The 15383-nt window shown below is 26.7% G+C and overlaps 4 protein-coding genes across 5 annotated transcripts; 1 reads left to right on the top strand and 3 right to left on the bottom strand.

Moving 5' to 3' along the window:
* Nucleotides 1-215: 215 nt before the first annotated feature.
* LOC141526599 (acetylcholine receptor subunit beta-like 1) lies at nucleotides 216-8029 on the bottom strand. Of its 2 annotated transcripts, XM_074241637.1 has the most exons (5): nucleotides 7967-8029; nucleotides 7727-7863; nucleotides 4676-4830; nucleotides 2251-3292; nucleotides 216-2073 (listed from the first exon to the last, which is right to left on the bottom strand). In XM_074241637.1, exons 1-5 carry the CDS (start codon nucleotides 8022-8024, stop codon nucleotides 1909-1911), a joined length of 1557 nt encoding a protein of 518 aa, XP_074097738.1. In that variant the 5' UTR covers nucleotides 8025-8029; the 3' UTR covers nucleotides 216-1908. The 2 variants fall into 2 exon arrangements, with proteins under 2 accessions (XP_074097738.1, XP_074097739.1); XM_074241638.1 differs by lacking the exons at nucleotides 7727-7863; nucleotides 7967-8029 and adding an exon at nucleotides 4915-5624.
* Nucleotides 8030-10287: 2258 nt separating this feature from the next.
* Nucleotides 10288-10926, bottom strand: LOC141526607 (histone H2B-like). Its single transcript, XM_074241646.1, has one exon. It carries the CDS (start codon nucleotides 10714-10716, stop codon nucleotides 10342-10344), a length of 375 nt encoding a protein of 124 aa, XP_074097747.1. The 5' UTR covers nucleotides 10717-10926; the 3' UTR covers nucleotides 10288-10341.
* Nucleotides 10927-10993: 67 nt separating this feature from the next.
* LOC141526606 (histone H2A-like) lies at nucleotides 10994-11754 on the top strand. Its single transcript, XM_074241645.1, has one exon. The coding sequence runs from the start codon at nucleotides 11088-11090 to the stop codon at nucleotides 11463-11465; it is 378 nt and encodes a 125-aa protein (XP_074097746.1). The 5' UTR covers nucleotides 10994-11087; the 3' UTR covers nucleotides 11466-11754.
* A 123-nt stretch (nucleotides 11755-11877) lies between these two features.
* LOC141526763 (histone H3) lies at nucleotides 11878-15287 on the bottom strand. Its single transcript, XM_074241849.1, has one exon. It carries the CDS (start codon nucleotides 15112-15114, stop codon nucleotides 14704-14706), a length of 411 nt encoding a protein of 136 aa, XP_074097950.1. The 5' UTR covers nucleotides 15115-15287; the 3' UTR covers nucleotides 11878-14703.
* Between the last annotated feature and the right edge of the window lie 96 nt (nucleotides 15288-15383).

The raw sequence follows: 15383 nt of genomic DNA, 5'->3' as shown, positions 1-15383 counted from the left end.
GGCGTTTTTTCGTTTTCATTTTTAGTTTTTGACTTGAAAAAATATTTTCAACTTCTCGCTTGGAAAATTATTAATTAAATATTAAATAAGTTCATAGGAAAGTGGACATAGGATATTATTAATCATTATTAATATTATTGATCTTATAAATATTATTAATTAATTTTCAAAAGTAGGAAGTTATTAAATTCGATCTGATTTATAATCAAAATTCTTTTAACGTCATTCATTTTTAAAAAATTTAGTGAAGGTGTTTTAAACTTATGTACATATTGAAAACTATGAAAAAAATTCACTACAATAATTATACAAATAAAAAGTATATATTCCTTTTATCAAATTGTGAGTTCGTTGAAATTATTAAATATACATTTATGTAAAATGCTTTTATTCGGAGGTATATTGAAGATGAACATTTCAATAAATAAATATAAAAGCAAATAAAAATGATCAATAAGTATTATTCAGGAACGGTTAAGTACTTGTTTTTTTCTGATGAAAAATATGGATAACTTAAATAATAATAAGAAAAAGTAAACACGATTTAAATGATTATAAGATATAATTTATAATTTATAACAAATACAATTAATTGCAAGAGGAGAAACAATTATGTGTATTATTCTGATAACGTTTACTAATACAATATTGTAAAATAATTTCAATACATTTGAATGAAGTTTAGAACATCAGTTGTCGAAGACATTAATTTATTGAGATGATAATTAAAAAAAAAAAAAAAATATTAGAATTAATTTAACGATAATTTGTTCGCTATAGGATCGACGATAAGTATGTATTTATTATAATAATAATATAATTTAAGGTCTATGATGTATATTAAAATTAAGCTGCGAATATAATACGTATAATTGTAATTAAAGTTATAAAACATGTTTACATGATATCAGCAATTTTATAATAATTATTTTCGCAAATTTTACAAAAATTATGCCACTGATGCAGATAATTACTTATCGATATTAATAGATCATAAATTAATTTTTTTTTTCGCTCAAGTTTATCAGCGCATTTAGGTATGATACATTTTATGAGCACTCTAATTTTACAATTAAGAATAAGTATCATTATTATTTGACATGCAAATTTAATTATTATAATTATTACTATTATTATAATAGATGAGGTAAATGCTAAGTATCAAAAATTTGTTTAACTAATAAAAACAATTACAAATACTTATATTCTACCCTATTCATTGCAAAATATTCAATAAAAAACAACATTTTTCAGGCTATGAAAAATTAATTACATATTAACGCAGATATAAAAACTATGTCGCATAAAATATGTATATTAACAAAATTATCACAATTTTAATTGAGTAAATATACATACGAAATAAGATTTTTTGATATTACTCAAAAATAAATTAACAGAAATAAAAAAATCAGCATTGATAAATCAATTAAATTATTTACACTACTTATTTAAAAATGAGGTAGCAAATAGCAAAATTACAGTCGTAAAATTTGTACTATAAGTTTTTACATTTTGAGATATTAATACACGAAAGACTTACTATATATTGCTTGATAATAATTAATTACAGTAATTAAATAAAAGTTGCTTCCGATTTGAAATATTTATAAATAAATAATAAATAACAATATTTACAAATTCCTTTGAGTGTAATGAGATTATCAATTATTTATTCCTATATTATAATTAATGAAGAATAAAAAAAAATATAAGTATCATTATGTAATAATTGGTTATTCGATTATTATTTGTATAAGATTTTTTAGTTCTATAAAATTCTTAGATATACTATTTTCGTTATTATTAATTAAAAATTACTTGAAAAACGTATTAATTATTTATGGCGATAAAAATATTCGTATGAAATAGTTAACTAAATGTTAATATATAAATAGTATTGTATCACTACTTTCCGTGATACATTTCGATGATTCGATCTTGATCAACGTATTCAAAAATATGAGGAGCATCCATTAGAATGCCGACTGTTCCGACTGTTGTTACGATGAAGAATAGGTAGAGCTGAAGGCGATCAATCACCATTGCAACATATTTCCAGTCCTCTCGTGTCTGTAAAAATTATCATAACAATTATAAATTTCAAGATAAATTCATTAATTAGCTGGTTTTTGAGGTCGGGTGGTAAGAGCCCTTGCTATTTGAACTAAATGACCAGCTAAGCGTGGATTCGATACCCAGCAGTTGCTGAAAATTTTTCGTAATTAAAAAATAAGTAAAGTTACTAACTTGTATGTAAAGATCCTCATTTCTTAAATGTTCAGCAATGAAATCAACAGCTTCAGTGGCTTTAGCTACCTCTGGACTAAGTAGAACCGAATTAGAACTTTCAGAACCTCTTCGATCTCCGGAAGCTTCGTTAGCACCTTCAGTCATGCCTGAAGTACTCGTTGTATAATGTGGCTTATGATTTATTTTGCAATTTGGATGATGGAGATCAGACAATTCCATCATTTCTACCTTAGATTTAGGTATTGGTCCCGGAAAGTATTCTGTTGGACTTCCAGTGTAAATAGATGCTGGCAGTGTTACATTTGGGCTCTCCATCATCCATCTTAATCGTGTTTTTTTTGGTCGTCGCATTAACAATATTGCTGGTAAATATTTCAAAAAAATCTTACGTATTAGTGATGGCATTCTGTGGGTTCTAGGACCTCGAAAGTTCCAATTTATAATAACTACTGTAACAAGAATACTAACGGTATTCATAATAAATGTAAACAATAAATATTTGGCAATTAGTGGCAGTACAAGAGAAGTTGGTGGTAAAATTTTGCTTACTAACAGGAGAAATACAACTAGTGACAGTAAAATACTAATACCTAAGGTAACTTTTTCACCAGCTTCAGCTGGTAAATAAAATACTAATACACAAAGAAATGAAATTAATACTGTTGGTAAAATTAAATTAACTGTGTAAAACAATGTTTTTCGACGGATTATTATGTAAAATGTAATATCAGTCTCTGTTGGAAAATCTCCTTTGTAAACATTTAAATACGCTGGTACATTTATAATATCCCATGTACCACTTTTCCAATAATCCGATAAATCAACAAAATTTTTGTTATTGTAAAGTGCTAATGAAACTTGATCTCCGTTAAATGTCCAAGAGCCGAACTTCATAACACATGTTTGTTGATCGAAGGGGAAGTATGTTACGTCAATCGTACAAGAACTTTGATAAATAGCTGGTGGTACCCATAACACTTCTCCAGTTGGATAAATTAATACGTTACTTTTGTAACGAACTTCATAATTACCATCAGCGCTGCAAAAATTTGAATAATTATTAGAATTGTATTGATTTTTAAAATTTATATTTAGATACCATAATTAGATATTTGACAACAGAATAACCGAATTTAATGATCAATTGAATGTATGTAGAATATAATTTTTAATTTGCATTTACTATCTAAAGAAAATAATTTGAATCGCATGATTAATTATTCATGTGATGAAAAAGTTTGCGCTTATGTAGGCCACGGGCGATAAAAGAGAAACTTCCTGTTTGTAATTTGTAGACAGAGAAAAATTATGAATATTTTGTTTTATCTGTCAAAATATACACGGAAAAAAATTGTAGGAAAAATTACATTGAAAAAACATTGCATCGTAAAAATGCTTATAAAAGTAGTAAATATCCGAATTTTTACAGTGTAATATATGTTATGTATAACGATACCGTAAATTTTAAAATATTAAATTTTCAAAGTGACCTTATTGAAAGTCTGGTCCTGAATTATAATGCTATCACTGTAATTGTTTCTACACAGAAAAAAAATTTATTTGAATCAAGTAAATAATTTTGAAGCAGTTCGGAAGAAGTTCATTTTCTTAATTTAAGTAGAAAAATTCTTAAACTAAGAGATTTTTCTTGGTTTCAGTAAATTTTACTTCATTCAAGAATTTTTCGTCTCGATTCAAGAAAATTAAACTTTTAAAAATTATTTTCTTGGTTCAAGAATTTTTCATTTGATTCAAATCAATTTTTTTCTGTGTACAATTTTTTTCCCGATTAAATATATTACTTTGCTATAATAACTATTGCTATGGTAAAATTTAATTTTTTATTGAATTTTTCATATTACTCGAAAATATATTTACTTCCGTCAACCAAGAAGTTTTACTTCTAAAATAATTTTGATAACTGTTTAAAAAGTAGAGTCCAACTTTTTTTTATGTAATAAGACATCGAAAAGTATATATTTTCACAATATTTTATCATTTTTACAGCTCATTTATGATACTAATCATTAAAATATTTAAATACAGATTTTTTAATTAGTTTTAAAGCTAATAATGTTAAGAAAAATTTTGTGTCAACCGAAAATCATTAATCAAGTGTCTCCAACGATTTCTAGTTTCTTTTTTATAATTTACGTATAAAAACAAAAAATTGAAAAAAAGAAAAGTTTTCAATGTAAATTTCTTAATTTTTTCATAAAAATTGATATTTAAAAAAAATGATTTTATTTTTAATGACTTTCAAGAAAAATAAATTTGTGATTGTTCAAAAAAAATTTTGAAAAACATTGATGCATCATTTTACGATTATTTAGTTATACAAAGTTGTTCCAGTTATGTTGTTGTCAATAATTGAAAATTTTTTATACACTTAAAACGATTAGTTATCAAGACAAACTCTCACTTGTTGAATAGTACGATATCGGGTTTCCAAACTTTATCAGGAGGTAGTCTTAGTACATTAATGCCTCCATAATCAGCCTCATCCCATTGGAGTTGATAATCATTCCATGTTAATCTCAACCATACATTCGATTTCATTATTTGACTTTTTTCATTCTAAAATTAACAATGATAATAATGGTTACTTAAAAATTTAATTAAATACGCAATTAAAACTTTCGTTTTATAAACAATGCAGACTGTAACAAGAAGCTGCGACACAACAGCAAACTATTGTTTCCGATGAAAGATAATGAATTATTCAGTTATACATGCTATTTGTCAAAGTTTCAGGAGGTAAAGTACCATAAAACTAATTGTATTGAGTTAAACCACATAAATATTAATAAACTAAAATACTAGAACGTTTTTCTTTCATATTTTGGATAGAATCTACAAAACAGTCGTGGATATTGATTTTGTAATCAACCGGCGCAATCGAATGCGTACTATTCTGTTATGATTGGATATATCAAAATATTCTAATTAGTAATAAATTTTAATAGTATCAAATATTATCAGTAAAATCGATATCAAATAAAGAGATTATTATTATAGTTCACAGAAAAAAAAAACTCTTGAATAATTACAGTTTGTAGAGCAAATTATGATAATTAGATCTCTCGAGATAAAAACTGGAAAAATTAAAGATTCAAAATAGAATTTTCACAATTCCTGGTATAAGTGTAAAAAGTGACATTTAGACTTGTATTTTATAAAAATTCAGAATTTTATTTTAAAACTATAATTTTACTAGTTTTTGGTCAGAAAAATTAACTATTAAAATTAGCAAAATTCTTAAAATTATGTTTGCTTTCATAATGAGAGTTTTAAAAAATGTTTCCACTTCTGAATCAAGTTGCCGAATTGATTCAAGAGATACTTGTAGTATCTTTCAAACCAAATATATTCGGAATATATGTTTCATATCTACGGAGATAAAAAATTAAATCAATTGAGATTAAAGTTAAATTACACAAAATCAATTTTGTCTAAGTAATTTCGAATGAAATGTAAATAAATCTTAGTAGATCAATGAAGATCCGAGTGGATCTATTTTAATTAGAATTGAAATTTACCTAAATAAATCAAATTAGATTAACGTAATTTGAGTTCAATTCATTAGATCTCAGCAAATTTTCAAAATGGTCATATTAGGTCTTCTTAAATTAAAAAAAAAAAATTTTTTTTCGAGTAAACTTTTACGTACTTAACTTAACGCATATTTTCAACAGATTATTTTGAAAATGCACACACATATTCTGAATCAAAAATTTTCATTAATCGTGATATAAAATTGTTTTTTAAGTTTCTTAAAATTTTTTTAAATAAGTTTTTTGAGAGAAAGTTGATAAAAAATAACAAATTTTTGAAATAATTTTTAAATAGTTGAGTTTCGTTAAATATTTTTCGTATGCTCTCAAATATGAGCTTTAATTTCATTTTTTACTTTATTTAGAACTGAAATTCTTATTGTTATATTTAGAAATTTTAGTGTGAATTTACAATTAAAATTTTAATGGTTAACAGTAACAGAGACAGACATTGCATAAAAAAGTTTTAAACAAGTCTTTATCTCGCATTTTTATAACTCTGCAAACTATGATGAAATTAAGTTAATTAAAGCTACTTACATATATGCTCTTAATAAAAAATCTTTACATCAGCCGTAATTGTATGATAATAAGAATAAGCAATTACGCTGAAACCATTATTTTAAAAATTCATACCATAATTAGGCTTATTAATGCTTGTTTAATAAAAATGAACGATAAAAAAATTTTTTTAACATCGTTTAATTATTGCTTACTGTAAAATAATAATAAATAAAAATATTACGATTAATTTTTAAATTTACCAAATGTTATTGAAGGAATATCTCTTATTAATGCAATCTTAGAAATATTAGAAAAATTATTTTAGATTCTTTAGATTTTATTTAATTGTTTTTTACGAAAAATAGAAGTTCTCTTTGCACTGCATAGTAATTCGAAATTAGCGATTAGTCATTAAGTTCAGTTACTTTTAAAAATTCAATAGCCTTTTAGTCAATAAAACAAAATTGCCTAAAATTAATATTAGGAATTAGATTTAAAAAAAAACAATCTAATAATAATAATAATAACCATCAACAATTCATGGGAAATGAAAATTGAGCTGGTTAAGTTATTATTTTATGGAACATTGTCAACTACGCTTTATTTTTTTATACTAATTTAATTGACATATTTTTAATCAACTAAAATCTGCAGTGATATCTTTAGAGAAGATATATCATTGTTCCAAATATTAAAAATAAGAGAGATATCATACAATAACGCTTTTAAAGTGATTTTAAGTTTCTTAATCGTTGTAATATCGATTCGTAAATAAAGTGGAAATTTTATGTCTGAGAACATAATTTTTTATCAGGATAATGTTCCGTTGATAAAACTAACTCTACAGAAAGCTTAATACATGAGAACATAAGTTAAATCGTCTTATTTCGAATGACTTAACAGGCATTGAAGCTGCAGATGGTACATTACATTACGCTGTTAAAACCAGTAATTAAGATAAACTATAACAATGTGGAATGAGGGCAAACATTAGTGTCTGAACACACGAAACATTTACACCTTTACTCCACCATAAGGATCAAATCTTCAAGTTGAGTATTTCTTGATAGTTTTTGTGAATAGACTTTTTTATAAACTTAAATATTGTTATTATTCTTGTGCTGCAATTTTCCAAAAATTTTTGTATAGCTTGTAGGATATAATGAGGCTTGTAATCATAATAATGTCTGTAGTTCTCAATAAATGTCAATCAAATTTGATCGTTTTATTTTTTGAAAATTAATCTCGAGAAAATTGAAATAGAAGCAAAATTAGTTGATTAGTTCAGAATCAGTCGTGACTTAATTAATAAAATAATTTGTTGGATTGGACGAAATCACAGGATGCAAAAATTAAAAAAATATAAACTATAAAATTTCACATGGAACAATATTATAAAATAAATTTTACTTTACCACATTAATAAGTTGTACGAACGCAAGTCCGAATTCAACATGAACTTTTTCCGTCATATTTTGGACCGGTCGAATGAGCTTGTTATATCCTCTAAACAAATCACGCACTAATCGTTCTTCATCTTCTGAGCATAAAACTAAAATAAATTTTACACATTATTATACTTACACAATTATTGAAGAACGATTTCATAAATTAAAACAATTTGTATTTTTTACGAGAATTTTTTTTTCACTCACCTACATAAAAAATTTTAAGAAATATGAACAGTATGAATATTTTTGATGAGTAACACATCTTGAGCATAGGGGAGTCACACCCCAACTGGCGTATCCTCGCGATTTGTGATGCCAGGACGTCGATAGCAGTTGCGATGCTCGAATCTCAGTTCAGAGAAAACGTCAAGTTTCTGTCTTACCATCTTGTGAAAACTTCTATTAGTAACTTTTCTTTGAATTATTTAAAATGATTGATCTCACTTTTTTTTTTCAAATTACTTTGATTCTAAAAGTATTTCTAAGATATATGTAACACTAGTTTTCATATATTAGATTTATCTTAAAAATACGATTCTAAAAAATCAATCAGACATTTGAAAACTGTTTGGTATGTAGAATGTTGTCATTACATATTGCAACATATATTTGCGAGTGAATTAATATGAATAAAGTTTTTAAAGTTTCCAAATTCTCAAAATACATATATGTTTAAATTTTTATAAAATAAATGTAAAAGCTATTCAAAGTTAGATTTTTATGAAAAATTCATTAAATTAAAGTTTTAGAAATCCTTTTCTAAATCATTTTATTAAGTGTATGCCAATTGCATGTTAGTTACAGTTATAAAAAAATTTTTTTTAAGTTTCATTAATTATCTGATCTATTTTTTAATTTTCCCGCCATATTATGTTCTGAAAGTAAACACCAGAGGTATAATATCTTATTTTTTTTACCAGAACTTCCTGACTTAAAAAACTATCTAAATTCAATAATAGTTTGCTAAGTACAAGTTTGATTGCGAAATTGTTCTTAGTTTCTTTTTTTTATGCGAATATTGATTATATTGATAGCCTAGTCAGTAAGAGAACATACATGGGTAAAAAAAGTATCTAAGCTAGCAAAAGGATCATACGGCGCTGAGTAGATATTCTATTATCTGAATTTTGTATGGAGACAAGGTGAAATTTAAAAAATAAGCAATAGAATATTTTAATTAATAATTAAAATGGACTAATATCTTTACTCTAAGATATCGACTTGTTTCAATAGGATTTATTTATACACTTTTTGGTAATTTTTAAAAAGTCGCTAATTTGAAAATAATACTTACTTGAGTACAATGGGTTAGATTTAAATTTATTTAGAAAAATACGACGAAGCATCATTTTTTAGCGATTCACTTCATAAAACTAAAAATAATTGTGGCATAAAACATTTTAAAGTTTCGACAATCAAAAATAATACTGCAAAGATATATAATTTGTTAGAAAATTTATCAATTTGTCAATAATCTTTACACTGATAAAAAAATTGACTTGACTCAAGAACCAAGAATATTATTTTGAAGAAAATGATTTTCTTTAGTCAAGAGAATAAATTCTTGAGCTAAAAAATTATTCTTGGTCTAAGAAAATTTTCTTGAAAGTTGACTTGAATGATATCTACTTAAAAACTGTAGTTGAATTTAAACTCACTCCTCAATTCATTACTGTAGTTAATTTTGTAGTAATTGCAAATGTAGAAAGTACAGTGCTTTCTTCCAAAGATATTTTAGCTGTCTCAATTTATTTATTAACTACTAACAAGAGAAAAAAATTGGTTGTCTGTAAAGTCTATTTAGGGACGATACTAGCGTGTGGCCAGATCGCGCGATTTTTTAACCCCCTCTATAGCGCCGAGCGCGCCTAGCACTCATGTAAATGACGTTAAAGAGGGGGTAAAAAAATCGCGCGATCTGGCCACACTAGACGATAGTCTTACGTGGCAACGTAATAAAGAAACATTGATAAAAAATTGCATACTTTTATGAATTGAATTGAATTATGATTATTGTAAATTTAAAAATGAAAAAATTTTAAATACTTAAAAATTATTTTAACAAAAAAAAGGACTTAATGATACATTGTTAATTAAAAATTGATATATTTTTATAATTGATATAATTTGACATAGATATTTTTAAAACTGGTTAAAATTATTAATTATTAATTTTTAAATATTAATTATGATTTTTGCAAATTTAATTTAAATAGTTTGTTTAATTATTATCACGAATTAGTTAAAGAAAAGGAAAATGAATGTGTCATAGAATGTTGTTCAAATAGATTAACTTTGAGGGGATTTTTTTTATACATAACTTGGTTGTCTGAAAATAATAGAGCATCAAATCCAGGGACTAATATTTCGTTACATTACAAAACTTTAACGTCGATTTTTGTGTGAGTGGTTATATCTGTCGTAACATACGATTATATATCAAAGGAATATCTAATTTATAATGAAATGGATTAGAACTATACATATTAATAAATTTGATTATTTCAAACGTGTTGAAAAATTTGGTGGCCCTGAAAAGGGCCGTTGGGATGAGTTTAATTTGATCGAAGTTCAGAAATCTATTTAGAGCTGGTGTACTTGGTGACGGCTTTGGTTCCTTCACTGACGGCGTGCTTGGCCAATTCACCGGGCAATAAAAGACGAACCGCTGTTTGAATTTCCCGGGAGGTGATGGTTGACCGCTTGTTGTAATGAGCAAGTCTTGAGGCTTCAGCAGCGATACGTTCAAAGATATCGTTGACGAAGCTGTTCATAATGCTCATGGCCTTAGAGGAGACACCAGTATCAGGATGAACTTGCTTCAATACCTTGTAGATGTAAATAGCGTAACTTTCCTTCCTCTTCTTCTTGCGGTTTTTCTTGTCGGACTTGGTGATGTTTTTCTGGGCTTTGCCAGATTTTTTCACGGCTTTTCCACTGGCTTTTGGCGGCATGATGATAACAGCTAATCAGAGATTAAGAAGATTATACTTAGATAACAGCATCAAGCTTATTCAGATAGAGGGTTGATTGTGAGGTGCGCTGATTTGATTTTGTTTATAAGACAGAAAGAAAGGGAATTGAGAATGTGTGGAACGCAATCGCGGCAAAGGGGGGGGAGATTATCCGCGATCTAATTCGTCCGCGTCAGCGAGCCAATGAGATTATTGCGATCGCTCCCCACTTTTTTCCAGGCCGCTCACTTTCACGTATGCTCCCATCGAAAACCTTTATAAGCATTGCTACATAAAATTTTTTATCAAATCTCTCCAGAGTTCACTCTGATATCTTTGTGTCGTTCAGTTTTACTTCCAATTTAATAATCATGTCTGGTCGCGGTAAAGGAGGCAAAGTAAAGGGAAAGTCAAAGACTCGTTCTAGTCGTGCTGGTCTCCAATTCCCGGTGGGACGTATTCATCGTATGTTGCGTAAGGGAAATTACGCTGAACGTGTCGGTGCTGGTGCTCCAGTTTACTTTGCCGCCGTCATGGAATACTTGGCGGCTGAAGTTCTGGAGTTGGCTGGTAACGCCGCTCGTGACAACAAAAAGACCAGGATCATCCCGCGTCATCTCCAATTGGCCATCCGTAACGACGAGGAATTGAACAAACTTCTCTCTGGAGTCACCATTGCTCAAGGAGGTGTCTTACCTAACATCCAGGCTGTCCTTTTGCCCAAAAAAACCGAAAAAAGCAGCTCATAAATTTATAACTATCTCCATCCAATAAAACAAAACGGCCCTTTTTAGGGCCACCAAATTTTTCAATACGTAAAAAATATTCAAATTTATGAAATATCAATCTATTAAATTTCAGATAAAAATTTACAACACAAGTTTAATTTATAAAATTAATTTCCGTTATAGAAAATTAACATAAATAATCAACTATTTATAATATGACATAACGTATAATACATTAATTTTTAAATAATGCTATTTACTGTTATAAGTAGCTAAACTATTTTAATTCAATAATTTACTCAAAATCAATTACATAAACCATTAAAAATGTCAATACCCAAATAACATTTAAAATCTATTAATTTATAACATAAATTACACTTTGCAATGGGAATACTCGTATACACAATATATAAACCTTAACATTATAAAACCATTGTAAACAATTAAAATATCAATAAAGATAATATTTAAATGCATAAAAATACAACAATAAATCAAATTCAATAAATAATCCCATCAATATACTGATATTGTTCTTCAGTTTTTTTCATTGTTTTTCTGCACAATTCGATCATTTTAAATATGCGAGCATAATTATTGTGATAGTACTTGACATATTTTTTTCGAGTAAATTATACATACAAATCCTCTGTAATATTCGTAAATTAAATTCCATAAAGAAATCATCAAATATGACTAGTATAAATTAATTATAACGATCTTGAAAGAAAAGTAAAAATAAATGATTAAAAGGAAAATGTTTATCCATATTCACTCCAATTGACAATTATTAACATTTCATTCACCATGTATGTGATACATAACCTTTAAAAAATATAATGAATTTAAAAATCTGTTTATTTATCTTTTGTTTTTACATGAGTTGTTACAATTTTACTTTATCTGTTCCTATTTGTTTAAACAATTAACGCAGTTTAATTTGTGTTTCTTAGTATCTAGTTTGTATGTTCATTTATTTAATGTTTCGATACAGTTTTCTGGGTAAAAAATGTCTAAAAAATATATAACATGAATATACATATATAAAGATATATACTTACAATAATAATAGAAATTATATAGAATTATTGCAATATTCATTTTTTAATAACTTATTTTTTCTTAATTTTTTAATTTTTGAGAAAATGACTCACTGAGCTACTGAATAATTTTATTGGTACTTTCAGTAACTTATAAGTTACAAGCATTTTAATTAAACATCGATGTTATTATAATAAATTATCATATAAATTAATTTTATCAACAAATTAATATTTGAATTCATCTTTTTAAACTTATACGTTGTTGATGTAATTTTATCATGATAAATATATTTGTTGGTGAAAATGGGTAATATCAATCTTATTAAAATTTTATTGAATCTTAAATGACAAATGATTTTCAAGTGATAATTTTGTGATTTAATTATTCATTACAAACCTTAAATATTTTTGATTAGATAATTTATTTTTTCAGTGGTGAATTTAGTAAGCAATTAACTAAAAAATTTTTTCAACATCGCTCGATAATTAAGTAACAAGTATATTTTCCTTATTATTATTCATGCAAAGAATGTAAAATCATTTTTGAAAAAGAAATGTATACATTATCAAAGGAAGAATTACACATTAAATTTATGTTGTAAAGTTTGATGTACGTAATTTTAATCGTTGCGAGGAAATGTATATGTTACGATGATTAACCTAAAATTTATATGTTGCATAGATGTTACATGAATTTAAATTTCCATATATTTAATCGAACTTAAATAATACAACAATTATATTTTGCATATTTAGAGACCCGGTTATAATATAAAAACCAATCAACAAATTCCATTCTTATTTTTTCAAATATAAATACAAATATTTTTTCAATTACTGAATAGCAAGTACAGATCCAATATGTTTAGGTTAAGTACTCATAAATAATAACGTAAAAGTATGATTATGAATTATGATGGAAACAATTTTGCAAAAGAAAAAAAATTATAATAAATCTCAATATTTATGTTAAATCATTTAGGGCTAGTTTTTTAATCCGAGATAAAATTTTATCCTACGCCAATTATGTATATATTTATGTATATATATATATATATATTGGCAATGATAATGTTATCCCTGATAAAATTTTATCTCGGATTAAAAAACTGGCCCTTAATGTCATGTTACCTCTAAGCTTCAACAAGTACATTTTTTTCAGATTTTAAACATTTACATTGATAGTCTTTGTTTTTTTTTTTTAATATTTATAAATTGTTACAATTTTAATTCAAATGTAATTAAATGTGGTTATCTCCAAATCTTTGCTTTAGCTCTACTATATTATATCTAGTTTCGATTGTTTGCCATCATTTCATGTTTCGATATTTCGTTGTATATTTCTCAGCAAGAATATTTTTTTTTTTTTTTTTTTTTTTTTTTTCAATAAAAACCTAATTAGATATTGTTATGACCTAAGTTAGTTTAATCTTACATTAAAATTATAAACTTCTAAATTTAATTTATTATTATTATTGTATTACTCTACAATATCTACGCTTGAAAAAAAGAAATTGTTAACTAAATTATGTGTAGGTTTTTTGTAAACTTTTCCTGTAAAATCAATAAACCAAATCATACTGTTCTTAAACTATCCCTTATTTAAAAAAAAATAATTAAAATGATCTCATATATTAAATGACCGTAAGAGATAGTATTAAAACGGATTTGAAGGATTAAAAAGTATTCAAAATGATTAAAAATCAAATCATTTTAAATTCTTTTTTATAATAAGGGATGTCAATACTGTAAATTATATTTAATACAAGTTAGACAAATAGACACCGTATTGGAATTGTAAACTATATTGTATGTGCAAAAAGTATCGATTAAAAAAGAATGTAGATAAAAATTAAGTCAATAAATGAATAAATACTTAAATTAAAAAACAAAAAAAAAGCAAGTTCACGTACATATGATCATTCGTAATTTACTTAAACATGATCGTTTTATTTGTAGTCACATCATGTTATTTGATACTAATTGTGAATTTATATATTATTTGAATTGATAGTATTGTTTATTACATGTTCATGAAAATTGTTTGATTGCAATGATGAATTATATTAATTATATAAAGGTACTAAATATTTCTAGGAATTTCAAAAGGTCAATTAGATTTAATACGCTTGTGATTTTCTTCGTATGAAGAAATTTGTGGCCCTAAAAAGGGCCGTTTGGTTTGTTTTTAAAAAGGTTAAAGATGATATAACTTAAGCACGTTCTCCTCGAATACGACGGGCCAACTGGATATCCTTAGGCATGATCGTGACTCGCTTGGCGTGAATGGCGCAGAGGTTAGTGTCTTCAAAGAGACCGACGAGATAAGCCTCACTGGCTTCCTGAAGGGCCATCACAGCAGAGCTTTGGAATCGCAGATCAGTCTTGAAGTCCTGGGCGATTTCACGGACGAGACGTTGGAAAGGCAATTTACGGATCAACAACTCGGTACTTTTCTGGTATCGACGAATTTCACGCAGAGCGACGGTACCTGGACGGTAACGATGGGGCTTCTTAACACCTCCAGTAGCTGGCGCACTCTTGCGAGCAGCCTTAGTAGCTAACTGTTTGCGTGGAGCTTTGCCACCAGTTGATTTACGAGCGGTTTGCTTGGTTCGTGCCATTGTAATAACTGAAAAAAAATTTTTTCGAAGCCGCGGTTTTGTCAACTTTCTCCCAGACGGTGCTCTTTTCGTGGCCTTAGTGGGGGAAATACAAGATTCTAACAATTTGATTGGTTAAAAGCGAACAAAGAGAAAATAATCCCCGACAGGAAACAATAATGATCGTTGTTTCTCACTCACGAATTAATCTGATTGGTTTAAAGTTGAGTGACTGGTGGGAGCAACAAAAACTTCAGCGGAAGGAGTAAGTCCAAGAAAGTGATATAAAT

This window comes from Cotesia typhae, unplaced genomic scaffold, assembly GCF_013202065.1.
Source record: "Cotesia typhae breed Kobodo isofemale line unplaced genomic scaffold, CoteBio_Ctyphae contig_36, whole genome shotgun sequence".
Lineage (NCBI taxonomy): Eukaryota > Metazoa > Arthropoda > Insecta > Hymenoptera > Braconidae > Cotesia > Cotesia typhae.
Note: the sequence above shows the minus strand (reverse complement) of the source record. Positions and strands in the feature narration are given on the sequence as shown.

Coding starts and splice junctions, on each gene's coding strand:
- LOC141526607 (XM_074241646.1), bottom strand. CDS start 10,716: ATGCCGCCAAAAGCCAGTGGAAAAGCCGTGAAAAAATCTGGCAAAGCC.
- LOC141526606 (XM_074241645.1), top strand. CDS start 11,088: ATGTCTGGTCGCGGTAAAGGAGGCAAAGTAAAGGGAAAGTCAAAGACT.
- LOC141526599 (XM_074241637.1), bottom strand. CDS start 8,024: ATGTGTTACTCATCAAAAATATTCATACTGTTCATATTTCTTAAAATT. Junction 7,864..7,966: donor TCTTAAAATTTTTTATGTAG/GTGAGTGAAAAA, acceptor AATTTATTTTAG/TTTTATGCTCAGAAGATGAA. Junction 4,831..7,726: donor TCGTACAACTTATTAATGTG/GTAAAGTAAAAT, acceptor TGTTAATTTTAG/AATGAAAAAAGTCAAATAAT.
- LOC141526763 (XM_074241849.1), bottom strand. CDS start 15,114: ATGGCACGAACCAAGCAAACCGCTCGTAAATCAACTGGTGGCAAAGCT.